Raw genomic sequence first — 15241 nt, 5'->3', positions numbered from 1 at the left:
TCAGCATCCCTACAGGAAACTAAGCCCTGACACAAAACCAGGCATCGGTTGTCTGACGTCCTGATCTGGGTGGAGACTCAATGTTTTTTCTAGCTTATGTATTAAGAGCTTGAGGTTTTCTCAGATGTTGGTTAAGATACTCTGGATCATATTAGAAAAGTCCAGAAATTAGGAACCAGCATGGCTCAACATGTCCTCTCCTAAACACTGGGTTGAGATTAAGTGCATTGGTCTTCATTCTGAGAGACCCTTTCCTCCCCCTTTCCTCCCCCTCACCATTGTCCAACTTTGACACCTTTGTCTTCCAATTTAGCTTAAATACATTCATAGAGTTTTTTGACAAGTTTAAAGCAAATAATTTGACAAGATTTAAAAAGAATTTTTTTTTATTATCAATTGCTTCATCTGCTCATCTTCACTCTGGAAAAGAAACCATGTAGAGTTAATATAAAATCAGGTTGGAGCCAGATTAGTCTGGTTTAGAGGCACATACAGCAGTGGTAGAGTGCATTCAGCTTCTGCACGTCCAGCTGACTCAGATGTGATCTTTGACCAATTTCAGCACTCCCTTTAGTCTCGATGGTCGGACTCCCATCAACGCTGAAGTAGTTTCTGCAACAACACTCACGTTCAGCCAGAAGACAGTTTAACACGTGAATGAGTGAGTCCCAACTTACCTTCCATAGTGCATTATGGACTCAAAGTCATACGGCAGGTTTAGAGTGTTTCCTACTTTGATGTCAAAGTTTGAACTCTTGCCTTGAAGACAGAAATAAGTAAATCCACACATCTTAGCATATGGGGCCCTTTCCCCCCTAGAAGGGTACCTGGTATGATGCTCTGCCATTGGACGATGATGTGGTCGTCTCGATCAGGGCGGGTGTGTTCGTGGTACATCCCCAGGGCGTGGATTAGCTCATGGCACAAGTTTCCGGAAGTACATGTGCTTTCGAAGTACACAGGCTGGGAGCCCCCACGGCAGCCCACGTAAGATGAACAACTGGGGATCACAAATACAGCTCAGACAGACCACAGCCAGCCATTAGATCTCTAAAGCGATCATAATGATCTAGGGTGAATTCAGATTTGTTTATAAAGTTTTGAATCTAATCCAGTGATTCCTTCCTCTAAAATTTAATGTTTAAGTTGCAGAGTTAAAGTGCCTGCACCCCCAGGGGTTCTGGACCACCACGGAGCAGACCAGCTCATTTTGTTTCCTCCCTTAATTCCTTATAAGAGTTTTAACACCTTCCAACCAGCTCACCCTTGTCCATTCTTAATTTCGATGTAGTTCAGCTCATATGTGTGTGGCATGAAGCGAATGCACGTCAACGACATGATCATGTTGAAGGCTTTTAGAATATCTGCTGTACGAAAAGCTATGAGAGAGAGAGAGAGAGAGAGAGAGAGGGTGGGGTGAGTATTGAAAAGCACAAGGCCAGATATGAAACTTGCAACAACCCACCAATTTCTGGATCAATGACATATGGAACAACTCCATCTGACCAGACGGTGTTAACAGCATTCCTGTCTTCCTGCAAATTCACACAAAAAAAAAATTGTTATAAATGATTAAAAATATTTTTAATCAATTATACGAGAATTCTCACCTCCAATAAAATGTCTCCTTCCAGAGTTGGTTGATCACCTTGTAGCTCTAAAGCACAAGGTGGCAAATCAGATTTTTAATAAAAGTGCATTTAAGCAAGATTTCATATTTATATTTTACCTGTTAAGGTCTCTCCACTCGCATTGTGAGAGACTCCTAGCTGTGGTGTTGCTGCACCAAAAACAAATACATTTAGGAAAAGTAGCTAATACAAGCATTTGTAAACTGCCTGCAAATATTACTCCTTCAGATGTACTCAATAGCAGCTGCACATTTCTGTTTACCAGTGATAACATTTAGCTAAAATCAGCAAATGCAGTGATATTAAACCTGAGGCCAAAGCAGCTCCACTTGTTGAATTAACTGGAAAGCCTGCAAAAAGCATAAAAGCAGATTAAATCAACTCTTAATGGACCATAAAAGCTTACATGTTTACATCTTTACCTGTTGACAAGCTGCAGCTCCCCAACAGCAGTGCCACCCAAATCATCATCATCATGATTCTGTTCAGATGGATAAACTCTTCCTCTACAGTTGGAGCTCTGGTTTAAATATAAAAACAAACAGCTGTCATCAATCATCTCAGCAGCTGGAACCACTTCCACTGAGTCTCCTCCTATGTTTCGCACCTGAACATCCATCACCTGTGGTGATTTGGGTTCCGTGCTGGTGGTGTTATCAGGGTGATCATATGTGTGTTTTATTGTTTGTTCTTAAATGATTGATTTGTGTTTGAAATCTCTCACAAGATCCAAGGGCTCCTTGTAACGTTTTACCTTCAAAGATGACAAAAGTCTAAAAATATATATATAAACTCACAGATAAAACGTTGATTAAACAGTTTATTATTGGACAAATGCATATTTACCCACTGTGAAAATTTTAGTCTTATTCTATTCAGATCAGTTTGTGAAGCTGCAGATTTACCACCAGAGGGCAGCAGAGCACAAAAATAAAACGAATTACCATTCTGGATTCTTATTTTTTAACTAAATATCTGGCTTTTTACAGAACAATATTTTATTATATAGTTTTTACCCTGATGTTTAAAAATGTTTTGCCTGTGAGATCTTAGTGGTTAATCCCAGATATCTCACAGACTCCAAACCTGAACATAAGAGACCAAGGAATATCTTCGCTATTACTTTGATGGGCTACTTCCGTTTTGAGACAGCCTGATTTTCCACGTGGCTGGTGTTAGACCGACACATATCAGGGCTGTCTGTATACATGTCGATGGTCTGTACGCTTTCTCAAGCCAAACCTCAATGTACTCATGGTAAAGATAAAGTTAATGTATCTGAGCTACGCTAGTGTGGCGCACTAGTGTACACACTACCCTAACTACTACAAATTCTGAGTTTTTGATTTACTTTTGGGGATTGTACGTCCTCCAGTGGCGACAATGTGGAACTACAAGACGGTTCTGTTAAACTGGGTCAGAAAAGAACATGTTACCCTTCTTATCTCAGTCAAACTGGAGAAACGATTTCTAATCTTTGTTTTTGTCCCCTTGGAAATGTTCAAATGAAGTAGAATAAGGAGGAGCAGGTCAAGGAGAAGAGGACACTACATTTTTAGGTTACCATATTTTTTTATTTAAAATATTAATTTCAACTATAGAAATTGAAGTTAAATGGATTAAATATTGGTTTGTGCGTGTAACTTTAGAGTTTTTTGTTATCTGGGGTCGTAATCTTTAACTTATGTAGTAAAATATAACTCCAGTCACCTTTATTTGTGAGTTTAATAATAAAAAAATTACAAGAAATCCATCTGCAGTAGCTGTAAAGTACTGCAGTAAGTCATGCAGTCTTGGTAGAAAGTTGTCCCACAGACCCTGAATGCGTCATCAGTCAGTGCTCGGAGGGTCATGTGACGTCCTGTCATGTGATGCATTCACTTCCTACTGGTTCGGTTCAGAGTTGACTGGTGCTGCATCATGTCGACGTAGTTCGGCTCCACAGACACAATCCAGCGCGGTAGACATGTTATTTCAGGATAAATCGCCCCGTTGTGGGTCTCTGGGCCCAGTTCTGTGGTTCGGGGTTTGCCTGGGATGTTTGTTGGTGCTCACCGGAGCGGAGGGGGACAGCAGCAGCAGCCCGTGGTACCAGGACCTCTGCAGGTAAACACCTCTAGAGAGAGAACCGCTGCAGCTCTAGACGGGATTACACCGTCGTGTTTTTCCCAAACGGCTCGTTTAACTCGGTAAACTTGATTCGGTGGCGTGTGAGCTGCCGCTAAACGCAGCCTCGCTGCTCTCTGTGGGTATCACAGGGCATTTAGGTGTTTATCTCCCGCTAGTTTGGTTTATCAGCTCAATAACCCTGTTAGCTCATTGTTTCGGAACAAAATCAACTTTTAATTTCGAGCTGCGGTTCAATAAAAGCTCCTAACGGCGTCAACCTAGCTAGCAGGCTGACAGATAACCACAGCTTCTACCTGGTGGGTTAACAAGCTAGCAGACACTAAGCTAGGCGAGTTCAGGATTCAGATCATGCTAACGGGAATAATAAATCATTAACAGTTTGTTTTCATAACAGTAGTGATAAAATGTACCGGAAACGGGAGTTTGAACACTCATCAGTATGCAAGGCAGCTTTATTTATATAGAGGATTTCAATTTCAGGTAATTCAACAATGCGCTTTCCATTAGCAAGAAAAGCAATAACATTACAATCAACGTGTAAAGGTCTTCTGCCGTCCATTTTTCAAAGTTGTCTTTAAATGAACTAAACTGGTTTTTCAGCCAAGTGGCTCAGCACTAACACTAAGTTATGTGCTCGCCCTGTAATCGCAAGGTGTCAGGTTCGAGCCCCGCTCACTCACTGCTGTTGTGTCCTTGGGCAAGACACCTAACCCACCGGGCCTGCTGGTGGTGTTCAGAGGGACCGGTGGTACCTGTGTACGGCAGACTCGCCTCTGTAAGTGTGCCCCAGGGCACCTGTGGCGACTATGTAGCTCATCACCGCCACGGTGTGAATGGCTGATTGTGTTGTAAAGCGCCTTGTGGGGTTTCAGTACTCTAGAAGGCGCTATATCAAATACAGGCTTTTTACCATTTTTTCAGGGCATTTTAATCACTCAGGCATAAAATGCTCAAACTCAAGGGATGAGCCAGCAGCAGTTGTAGGTTTGACAAGATTTAACTTTAAACAATGTGGTTCTTAAACTGTTTTTAGTGGAAAACTTTCATATAAACAATGGCTAACCAAATCATGAAGCACCTTTCAGATTAAAATATGTTGTAGATGGTGTGCTGAACAGCTTTAGCTTGGAGAAATGGAGATTAGGTAAAATCAAGTAGACAAGCTACCAGCTACCCACAATGGGGCCAGTTAAAATCCTCTTAAAACAATTAGAAATGTGAAAAATCCCACAGCAGTCCATGCAGATGCTAATTCTAACCTTTATATTAGCATAAACTACACATTTCATGTTTAAGCCTGGTTTATGCTTCTCCGTCAGCTCCGCAAGGGACAGACACGCACGGATTGATGGAAGCGTTTTGCTCTTTTACTTCTCCGTCTCCTGGAGAGTGTTGCAAAGTAATTGCCCGGCAGGACAACAGAGGGTGTAGCGCTGTTCTGTGATATCCTGTCATGTATCGGTCCAAGGTCGTGTGTTTATATTGTGTTTATAAGAGACTTTTAACACAGACATATTTGTCTCTCATTCTCCCACCGCTTCATGCGCTCCCCACCTCTAAACCCACGTTTCCTGTCATTTCTGTCCACAAATAAAATGCTTGCTGCGCATCTTTTCACTCCTCCAGTCACGGGAGGATGAAACGTTCATATTTTTAGTTTTTTCGCGAGGTATTCTTCAAGCTTCTCCGTGTCTGCCGTTAGTTATCCTCGGCTCTCTTTGCAATGGCGGCGCTGTAAACAACAGCGGCATCCTGACCAATCACAAGCTTTCGTGATCCGTCTCGTTCGACGGATGTTTAAAAAAGTGGGCTCGACTCCGTACGTACTTGCGTGCCCTACGCAAGGACGGATAATGGCGTTGCGTGTCTCCGCACTGACGCAGACGGAGAAGCATAAATCAGGCTTTAGTCTGCAGAATTATGAAAATTCCTACCAGCAGTGATAGTGTAGCTAACTGCTGCTAATTCCCTGTTCTATTAACCACAGGTTGTTATTTAAATAACCTTAAAATGTGTAACTTTGCAGGACCTGCTGTGGGTTTTGGGGAGGTATTTAAGATGGTAGAAAGACTCAGACTAGCCTTGAGCCTATCAGTCAGCACTAACTGTTGTTTATAGAGTCTGAGGTTATTCAGTGAGATACTAATTGATAACATATTAAATGTTCATATGTGTTTTTGCTAAATAGTTTGAATAAGTGTGCACTGGCAGGGTTGATAACTAATCTTTTGAATATCAGCAACCTATTTTGGATGGTTGCCATTTTTTTAATAAACATGAGTGACAAAGGAGCATGTTTCCTAGAAAACATGCAAAACTGATCAATAAAAAAAAGAAAAACAGCTAAAAATAATCTAAACGTTTGGGTATGTCTCTATTTTATAAAATGTTTGTTTTCCTTGAATGGAACTCTGCAGCTGCCGTCTAAATATTGACTCAGCAATAAAAAAAGAGATAACCAGGCGAGTCATCTGACACTCAGTTTACTTCCTGGTTGCACACTTCATCACTAAAATAAGGATTCACACCAACAGAAATGGTTCCCAGTTTGGATGCACGAATGAATGTAAGGACAGGAAATGCTGGCCTGGTGTGTTTTAAGGTCAAGGTCAATTTTATTTATAGAGCACATTTACAGCAGCAAAGCTACACCCAAAGCGCTGTACAAGGTAAAACAAATCAACAATAAAAACCTAAAATAAGATGAGCACACAACAGTCACAATCTATTAAAAAACTGTTAAAAGCTATTAAGATGCTCAGGTCAACCTGCATTAAAAACCAAATAAATAAAAAAAGCATCTTAAGAAGGGGTTTATAATGCTCTGATTCTGTGTGGTTCTGATGTTGAGAGGTAGCTTGTTCCACAGTTTGGGACCAACCACAGAGAAAGCTCTGTCGCCGCGAGTCTTGTGGCGGGGTTTTTGAACTGTTAAAAGAGCTGGAGAGCTGGACCTCATGGTTCTGGCAGGGACGTAAGCGGACAGCAGCTCAGAGATGTAAACTGGGGCCAGGCCATGAAGGGATTTAAAAACAAAAAGTACAAAATTTGAGATGGATCCTATAAGTTTTTAGTGGGTGGCTGTGGGGTAAAAGTGTCTTTAGTGCACTGAAAGAGACTTTATCAAAGGTAAATTCCTAGTTTTGGTCAAAACGAATGAAATCTCTAAATTTTTGCCTTGCAGTTATAAATGGGAGGCTGTGGACCTGGATAATCAAGTGAAATACTCTCTGACGCTCTGCGGGTCTCCTCTGACCAGCTGTGGCTCCAATGTCGCCGTTTGTGCTCGAAACCTCACCAGCGGAGAGGAGCAGTCGGTCGGTGAGTTCGCTGGAGCTGCACGGCTCGGGTCGCATCAAAACCAGGCTCAAATGAGACAAACAACAATATTTATGCAGAGAAACACAAGTGACCTGGTAATCTGTCGACTTGGCGTTTTTATAGGACAGATGGGAGTCGGCTCCCATCGGAAACACAATCCATCTTTTATCCTTAAGGAACGAGACTGAGGGAGAGCTCAGACACTCGTATAGAAATATGTTAAAGCTCTAAGCGTTCTTTAATTTCACTTTAAGTGTAAGTGAATCATTTTGGAGCTTAAGCTACATGAAAAGGTTCACCTGTTTGTTTCTTTACTCGTCTTTTTGGTTCTAGTTTGGGTTGATGATGACGACCTTTAGTCAAACAGCTTTATGGTTCATAAACCAGATGATTTTCACTGCATCATCCTGAACCAGCCCCTATCCACAACAGGAGGTTTTTATTGCTAAACTCGTGATGTAACCTCACCTCTCCACCGGATGTGTGAGCGGCGTAACGTAACAGACCCACGAGCTTCCTTGTCACTGAGAGAGTTTTGGTGTGAAACGGCAGTGGAAGCGTTCCGAGCAGCTGGTCACAAAATGACTAGAGAATTACAAAACCTCCCACGATGCCATCATTTCACACGACAACGAGCAAGAAGAAAGACATGCGTGTATCTAAAAATGTCTGTGGTTCATTTCCTGTTCTGTTTACCTCAGCAACGGAGGTTTCACAGGGAATGACATACTTTTTTTAACTAGTTATGCGACTGGAAATCTGCATGTGACTTTTATTTTGAAAGTTTCCGGTGGTGAAGAGAGAGAGCTGAGCTAGAAGATGAAGCTCTCGATTTACCGGTTATCTACGTTCCTACCCTCACCTATGGTCACGAGCTTTGGGTAGCGACCGAAAGAACGAGACACGAGCGGCTGGAATGAGTTTTCCCCACAGGGCGGCTGGGCTCTCCCTTAGAGGTAGGGTGAGAAGCTCGGTCATCCGGGAGGGGCTCGGAGTAGACCTGCTGCTCCTCCACATCGAGAGGAGCCAGTTGAGGTGGTTCAGCCATCTGGTCAGAGTCCTGGACGTCTCCCTGGTGAGGTTTCCCGGGCACGTCCAACTGGGAGAAGACCTAAAGGAAGACCCAGGACACGCTGGAGGGACTATGTCTCTGAGCTGGACAGGGAACGTTGTAGGATTCCCCCAGAAGAGATGGCCCAAGTAGCTGGGGAGAGGGAAGTCTGGGCGTCTCTTCTTAGGCTGCTGACCCTGTGACCCAACTCTGGATAAGCGGCTGAAAAAGGATGGATGGATGGAAGTTTCCGGGTGTTTTACACAGCTTTTGTGTTTGACGTCCTGCCTGGCCCGATCTGAATAGCTAAACTTGACACATTTTTGAAGCGTAGCACATAAAGACTAGACTCCAAGTATCCCTATGCATCTGAGATGCTTCCAACAACACCACGCTTTGCAGCCGGCGGAAATGCTCCCAGCCACGATAATGGCGGCTAGTTACAGGGATTATTTCTTACCAGTGTATGATGGTACACCACTAAATCAATGTTCCTACAAAAACATTCACATTTTCTGACTATGTTGTGTCTTTCTGTCATTGATCACATCCCAGTGAGATACTGATGTCCGTTCTGGCTGATAAACAAAGTTTATTTTTGTCTCATGAAGCTCCGGTCCCTCCCCTCTGCCAGCCAGGACCACATTTCTGATTGTCTCAGAAAACAAACACTAGTTTTGCTAAGAGGCCACTTAACTTTAACTGTCCTGGCCGTCAGATCGAGGTCAGTAAAGGCAAAGAAATGGTCTACAAGAAGCCGAGTGTTGAGATGAATCACCAGCTGACTTTATCACATGAGCCTGAAACACTTGGTCACGCTCGGCAGCATGAAACCGTTCTGGTGGATTTGAAGAGCCACTTGCTCGTTTCTTCAGTAATATACGGTAATAAATCATCCTAAATAGTGAATATTGTAACTATTTCATGATGCTGATAAGTGTTTTAATGTTAATGCATGAAAATGTTTACAGAAATGTTGCTCTTAAAAAGATTCCCTGTAGAAAAATGTTGGAACTCGTTCAGCTGTCCTGAATCTCAGACGAGTCTCAACTCTTTCTGTTGGACTCGGTTTATTGCAGACCTGCAGGATGCAGGTTAGTTATGACGGGTAGAACGTGAAGTCACAGGGCTGCAGAGTGCTGCGAAGGTACAAGCGGCTTTTGTCTGCCGGGGTTTTGGTGCTAGTAGGTCACGTTGTTGTTCAGTAACATTCCTTTATTGTCCTGTTGTGATAGCAGCCTTTCAGGGTTTGGCGGAGAAGGCGTGCAAAAACACCCTCAGAAGTCTGAAGAGTTGAATCCAAATGTTTGAGTAGTTCTGGTGAAGGAATCATTCATCCAGAACGTTTACTGTGTTTGTGTTGTTGGGAGAAACCAAACAACGCATTACTCGGACTCAGTCGTCATCTTTTTGCGTGTAATGGATCAGGGTAAAGGTCAGAGATTACACATATCAGAGGAGGAGGTCTGAGCTTTCAGCTGATCCCGGGACAGTTTCACAGCCATCCACTCCTCCATCAACAAGGAAGACCCCAATGAGCACTAGTTGTATGATCACAGGTTTCATTCGCCTTAATGAAGCTCTCACTGCAGTCTAAAAGCTTGTTACTGATTTTTCAGTTTGAACCTGGAAAGATCAAAACGTCACCCTGGACATGTCTCCAGTCCCTCACGGGGACACACTTAAGGACGGTTTAGAATCACCGGGTGACCTGATCCATGATTTTGGTCTGTGGGAGGAAACACATTCATGTTTGAACATTTAAACAAACTAATATATCTGACTTTTGTTTTTCTCCTCTGTTGGTTGTCTCAGATTCTCGCATCCATCATCTAACCGGAGTCTCAGAGTCTCGCTCCCCGCTCTGAGATGATCTAACCTCTCAGGTGTAAAACCGAACGCTACCGTAGGTCATTCATCCCCTCTGCAGTCAGAGTGTATGACTCCTCAGTTGAACTGCTACTGGCATTATCCTGGTACACAGTAACACCAATGCAGTATTCAGTATGTGTTCAATACTTGTGCAATACTGGATTTACACGATATGTCCGTGTCCCTTACAGTATGCTGGGTAGTGTTGGAACCCAAGTTTTTAATTTGTGGTTTTTAGTGGTCGAAGGTAACAATACTAGCTTCTATACGTGTACCTTTGTTATTATTTTACTTCAGTTTATTCTTGTTAAGTGTTTTTTCTGCCGTAACAACAGACTTTCCCCACTGTGGGATCAGTACGGTCTATTCTACATCCTAAACATGCACAGTGTTTCCCACAGCCTCCTGCGAAACACACAAATGATGAATGAAGCTTCTGTTGTGACTCTGTGGGTCAGATAAACTCCCTCGGTCTCTGGAGGTTAGAAGGTCCAAACGTTGTCCTGTCAAACATCTCGGACGTGTCACAGAGATAACCCGAGGCTGTTTGCTGGGAAAAATGAAACATTTTAATGGCGTGCTGTTCTGTCTTCACTGTGCAGGTGACTTTTCGCTGCAGAGGCTCTCTGGCTCTGTGCTCGACTACAACAGCACAAAAAAATGTCCCGGAAGCAGCAACAATGTTCAGAGCAGCATCAGCTTCCAGTGTGGGAAGACCATGGTAAGACCGGGCAAAGATCAGGGGGCTGACTCGTGTGTGACCAAACATAAACTATGACTTATGTGTTTGTGACAGCGGGAATTTTTACTGGAAAGCACAGCAACATGTGCATCTAAATCCAATATTGGGTATTTATAATAATAAATATTGAAATGATAGGATTTATTATCGATCACATGATCCCTGCCAGATGAACTAATACATTCAAATCAGTCTTAATGTTTTTATTTTTCCAGGGCTTCACAAGATATCCAAAATCTACCGATATGATGACTTTAATTTTTGTTTTTAGTGTCAATTATGCAAAACCTAATGAAAAGCGTCAGACGGAACACTGGTGGAGTGTTGGGAGCCAGGCAGATCCACGTGGAGCTAGCTTTTAGCGTCACGATTCACTAGGATACATACAATAAAGTTTATCTCTCACCAAATAAAATATTTACTAAGAAATCACAATGTAACCATAGAAACACTATGTGTGTGTGTGTGTGTGTGTGCGTGCGTGTGTGTGTGTGTGTGTGCTCTGTCTTGTCTTCTCGGTCCCCAGTGAGTCGTGGTGGATGGCTGCTCATACTGAGCCAGGATTCTCTGGAGGTTTCTTCCTGTTAAAAGGGAGTTTTCCTCTCCACTGTCGCTGCATGCTTGCTTAGTATGAGGATTGCTGTAAAGACTATGACACTAGTCAGTGACTCGATGCAACCTGCTGGGTTCCTTATTTAGGAAACTTTTTACTGATTGGCTTAATGAACTGACCTATATTGGGATGTTTACTATGTGAAGTGCCTTGAGACAACTCTTGTTGTGATTTGGCGCTATATAAATAAACTTGAATTGAATTAGGAGACGTAGGTTTATTGCAACAAAAACATTGTAAAATTTAAAACTGGATGAGGTAGCGCACCGAGAGCCAGTGCAGCTGGGTCAGAACAGGAGTAATGTGCTCTCTCCTTCTGGTGTCCATCAAAAGGCGGGCTGCCACATTCTGCACCAGCTGTAGGCGCTCAACCGAGGAAGATGTGGATCCATAAAAAAGGGAATTCACGTACAAATCTTTTGTTTGTAAATGGTGAAGTTATGGAAGACTGAAACTGGGATGACGGCTTGACGATCTGGATCATGGATGGTGTGACGGACGTCTTTTGTTCTAAAACCAGCAGCTAACTGGTCACACGTCTGTCTCAATGTACATCTCTCGATTAGGGAAGCTGGCTCACTTGTTCCTGTTACTGCCTTGCTTTGTGGCTCAAGGGCTTCAGCGGTCTCGTCATACTCACGGGTGTGTGTGTGTGTGTTTTGAGGGTCTGACTGATGGTTTGACATTAACGTGTCATTTCCTGTGGAGTCAAAGTGAACGCTCATTTTTCAGAACAAGAGTGAACTTTGCAGCTTCTCATGTTAATGGAGTCTAAAAAGAGGAAATGAAAGCAGCTTTGTAGATGAACTCCGCTTTATTACAGAATTTTAGGCATTTCACTTCAACTTTTACTCACTTATGAGAAAAATCAGATTTTTATGTTTTTTATATGATCTCTTATTTAAAAACTTTTGACAAGTTATTTAAATTTCAGAATAGCTGATAAAATTTCAGTTTTAACCTTTTAAAATCCAAGAACAAGAAATTGTTATATATATAATTTTATTTTATTATATTTTTAGTATTTTACAGTTTGGTTGAGCTTGTGGGGGTTGTATGGACCAAATTGTGCTCAACCACATAAAAACCGACCACCTAATTTCTAAATCAATCTATTTGAATTAAATAAAAATCCATTAAGTTCTGCGTGTGCTGCTTTTAATAGGCAAAATCAAATAAATGCACCATTTTAAACGGCAACCCACAACCCCTTCATTTACAGAGTGCTGATTGCGCGCGCACACACACACACACACACACACACACACACACACACACACACACACACACACACACACACACACACACACACACAGAGTTGTGGTTTGTTTAATCATGACTACCTTCTCTACTCATGTTTCAGGGAACTCCGGAGTTTGTGGCTCTGTCTCAGTGTGTGCATTACTTCGAGTGGAAGACCTACGCCGCCTGCAAGAGCAAAAAGTTCAAGCCCCTTAAGGAGGTAGGTCTTCGAGGTTTTGTGTCAGAATGAAAGTGATGCATTTTACCGTCAGAAGCATTCAGCCAGCTGGCAGGAAGATGAGGGTTTTACGGGGGAAGAAGAGTCACATGTTGTCACAGTAATCTGGCTAATGTGGGGGATTGAAGGGATCTGTGAAATTAAATAAACTTTCTCTGAGTGAGTTTCAGTTTATCTGTATTTCAAATGCAGGTTTTAATGGGGACATATTATTTAAAGACGTGGAACACTAAAAACCTGTTTTTTATGATTGATTATGATTCTATCGGGTCACTCAGAGTGTTTCATGCAGGCTGAACATGAAAATAGTCTCCTACACCTATCTCCTGCAGTAGCTTCTGATAGAAAACAGACAGTGAAACTCTAGGATTAGAAAAGCCTGACAGATCTACGTCACACTGTCACTAACATTCATGGACTCACCCATCATGACTCACGACGGGGAAGGCTGCTGTTGGTTTAGCGTCCAGGAAACAGCGGAGAAACGAATAAAAGCTAACCATTAGCATTAGCAATTTCACCACACAGCAGAACTCCTCCAGGCTTGTGTTATTGTGGTAGAGTCTCATTTCTGTTATCCAGTCCGAGACGAGAGATGTCCAAATATTAGGAAATAAGACTCCAGATCCTGCCGTCTGAAGCTCAGCTGTGATGTAGTCACTGCTAACTCCTGGAAATGGTGCACAAGTACAGGTGCTGGCCAGTAAATTAGAATATCATCAAAAGGTTGAAAATATTTCAGTAATTCCATTCAAAACGTGAAACTTGTACATTATATTCATGCAATGCACACAGACCAATGTATTTCCGATGTTTATTACGTTTAATTTTGATATTTATAGGTGACAACCAATGAAAACATCAAATCTGGTATCTCAGAAAATTAGAATATTCTAAAGGCCAATGAAAAAATGTTTGTTTCTCTAATGTTGGCCAACTGAAAAGAATGAACATGAAAAGAATGTGCATGTATAGCACTCAATACTTAGTCGGGGCTCCTTTTGCCTCAATAACTGCAGTAATGCGGCGTGGCATGGACTCGATCAGTCTGTGGCACTGCTCAGGTGTTATGAGAGCCCAGGTTGCTCTGATAGTCGTCTTCAGCTCCTCTGCATTGTTGGGTCTAGCGTATTGCATCCTCCGCTTCACAATACCCCATAGATTTTCTATGGGGTTAAGGTCAGGCGAGTTTGCTTGCCAATCAAGGACAGGGATACCATGGTCCTTGAACCAGGTGCTGGTGGTTTTGGCACTGTGTGCAGGTGCCAAGTCCTGTTGAAAGGTGAAGTCTGCATCCCCATAAAGTTGGTCAGCAGCAGGAAGCATGAAGTGCTCTAAAACTTCCTGGTAGACGGCTGCATTGACCCTGGACCTCAGGAAACAGAGTGGGCCAACACCGGCAGATGACATGGCACCCCACACCATCACTGACGGTGGAAACTTTACACTGGACCTCATGCAACGTGGATTCTGTGCTTCTCCGCTCTTCCTCCAGACTCTGGGTCCTTGATTTCCAAAGGAAATGCAGAACTTGCTTTCATCAGAAAACATAACTTTGGACCACTCAGCATCAGTCCAGTCCTTTTTGTCCTTGGCCCAGGCGAGACGCTTCTTGCGCTGTTTCATGTTCAAGAGTGGCTTGACACACGGAATGCGACACCTGAATCCCATGTCTTTCATGAGTCTCCTCGTGGTGGTTCTTGAAGCGCTGACTCCAGCTGCAGTCCACTCTTTGTGGATCTCCCCCACATTTTTGAATGGGTTTGTCGTCACAATTCTCTGCAGGGTGCGGTTATCCCTAGAGCTTGTACACTTTTTTCTACCACATTTTTTCCGTCCCTTCGCCTGTCTGTTAATGTGCTTGGACACAGAGCTCTGCGAACAGCCAGCTTCTTTAGCAATCACCTTTTGTGTCTTGCCCTCCTTGTGCAAGGTGTCAATGATTGTCTTTTGGACAGCTGTTAAGTCAGAAGTCTTCCCCATGATTGTGGTGCCTTCAAAACAAGACTGAGGGACCTTTTAAAGGCCTTTGCAGGTGTTTTGAGTAAATCAGCTGATTAGAGTGGCAGCAGGTGTCTTCTATATTCAGCCTTTTCAGAATATTCTAATTTTTTGAGATACCAAATTTGGAGTTTTCATTAGTTGTCACTTATGAATATCAAATTTAAATGTAATGAACATTGGAAATACATTGGTCTGTGTGCATTGCATGAATATAATGTACAAGTTTCACGTTTTGAATGGAATTACTGAAATATTTTCAACCTTTTGATGATATTCTAATTTACTGGCCAGCACCTGTATAATTTTTTCCTCTAAGAAAGACTTACAAGGTATTCTTAACCTCCTTGAGATCACTGCAAATGTATTGGGTTATGGATTAAATGAGTGTTCCACACCT

The 15241-nt window shown here is 42.6% G+C and overlaps 2 protein-coding genes across 2 annotated transcripts in view; one reads left to right on the top strand and one right to left on the bottom strand.

Annotated features, from left to right (window-relative positions):
- Nucleotides 1-368: 368 nt before the first annotated feature.
- Nucleotides 369-2160, bottom strand: LOC107377843 (zinc metalloproteinase nas-14). The gene is made up of 10 exons (XM_015947743.3): nucleotides 2054-2160; nucleotides 1940-1981; nucleotides 1730-1780; nucleotides 1611-1657; nucleotides 1466-1535; nucleotides 1265-1379; nucleotides 828-1000; nucleotides 678-759; nucleotides 494-612; nucleotides 369-420 (listed from the first exon to the last, which is right to left on the bottom strand). Coding segments are annotated over exons 1-10 (756 nt in total). The 5' UTR covers nucleotides 2109-2160; the 3' UTR covers nucleotides 369-418.
- A 1294-nt stretch (nucleotides 2161-3454) lies between these two features.
- The window catches only part of igf2r (insulin-like growth factor 2 receptor), a 45122-nt gene continuing 33335 nt past the window's right edge, over nucleotides 3455-15241 (top strand). The window contains exons 1-4 of the mRNA XM_015947741.3: nucleotides 3455-3737; nucleotides 6946-7082; nucleotides 10608-10726; nucleotides 12724-12822. Of these exons, the coding sequence (XP_015803227.3) occupies nucleotides 3598-3737; nucleotides 6946-7082; nucleotides 10608-10726; nucleotides 12724-12822 (495 nt within the window). The 5' untranslated portion in view covers nucleotides 3455-3597. The remainder of the gene's footprint in view (nucleotides 3738-6945; nucleotides 7083-10607; nucleotides 10727-12723; nucleotides 12823-15241) is intronic.

The sequence above is a fragment of the Nothobranchius furzeri genome, chromosome 2 (assembly GCF_043380555.1).
Source record: "Nothobranchius furzeri strain GRZ-AD chromosome 2, NfurGRZ-RIMD1, whole genome shotgun sequence".
Taxonomy (NCBI): domain Eukaryota; kingdom Metazoa; phylum Chordata; class Actinopteri; order Cyprinodontiformes; family Nothobranchiidae; genus Nothobranchius; species Nothobranchius furzeri.
This window is presented reverse-complemented; position numbering and strand designations above follow the sequence as displayed.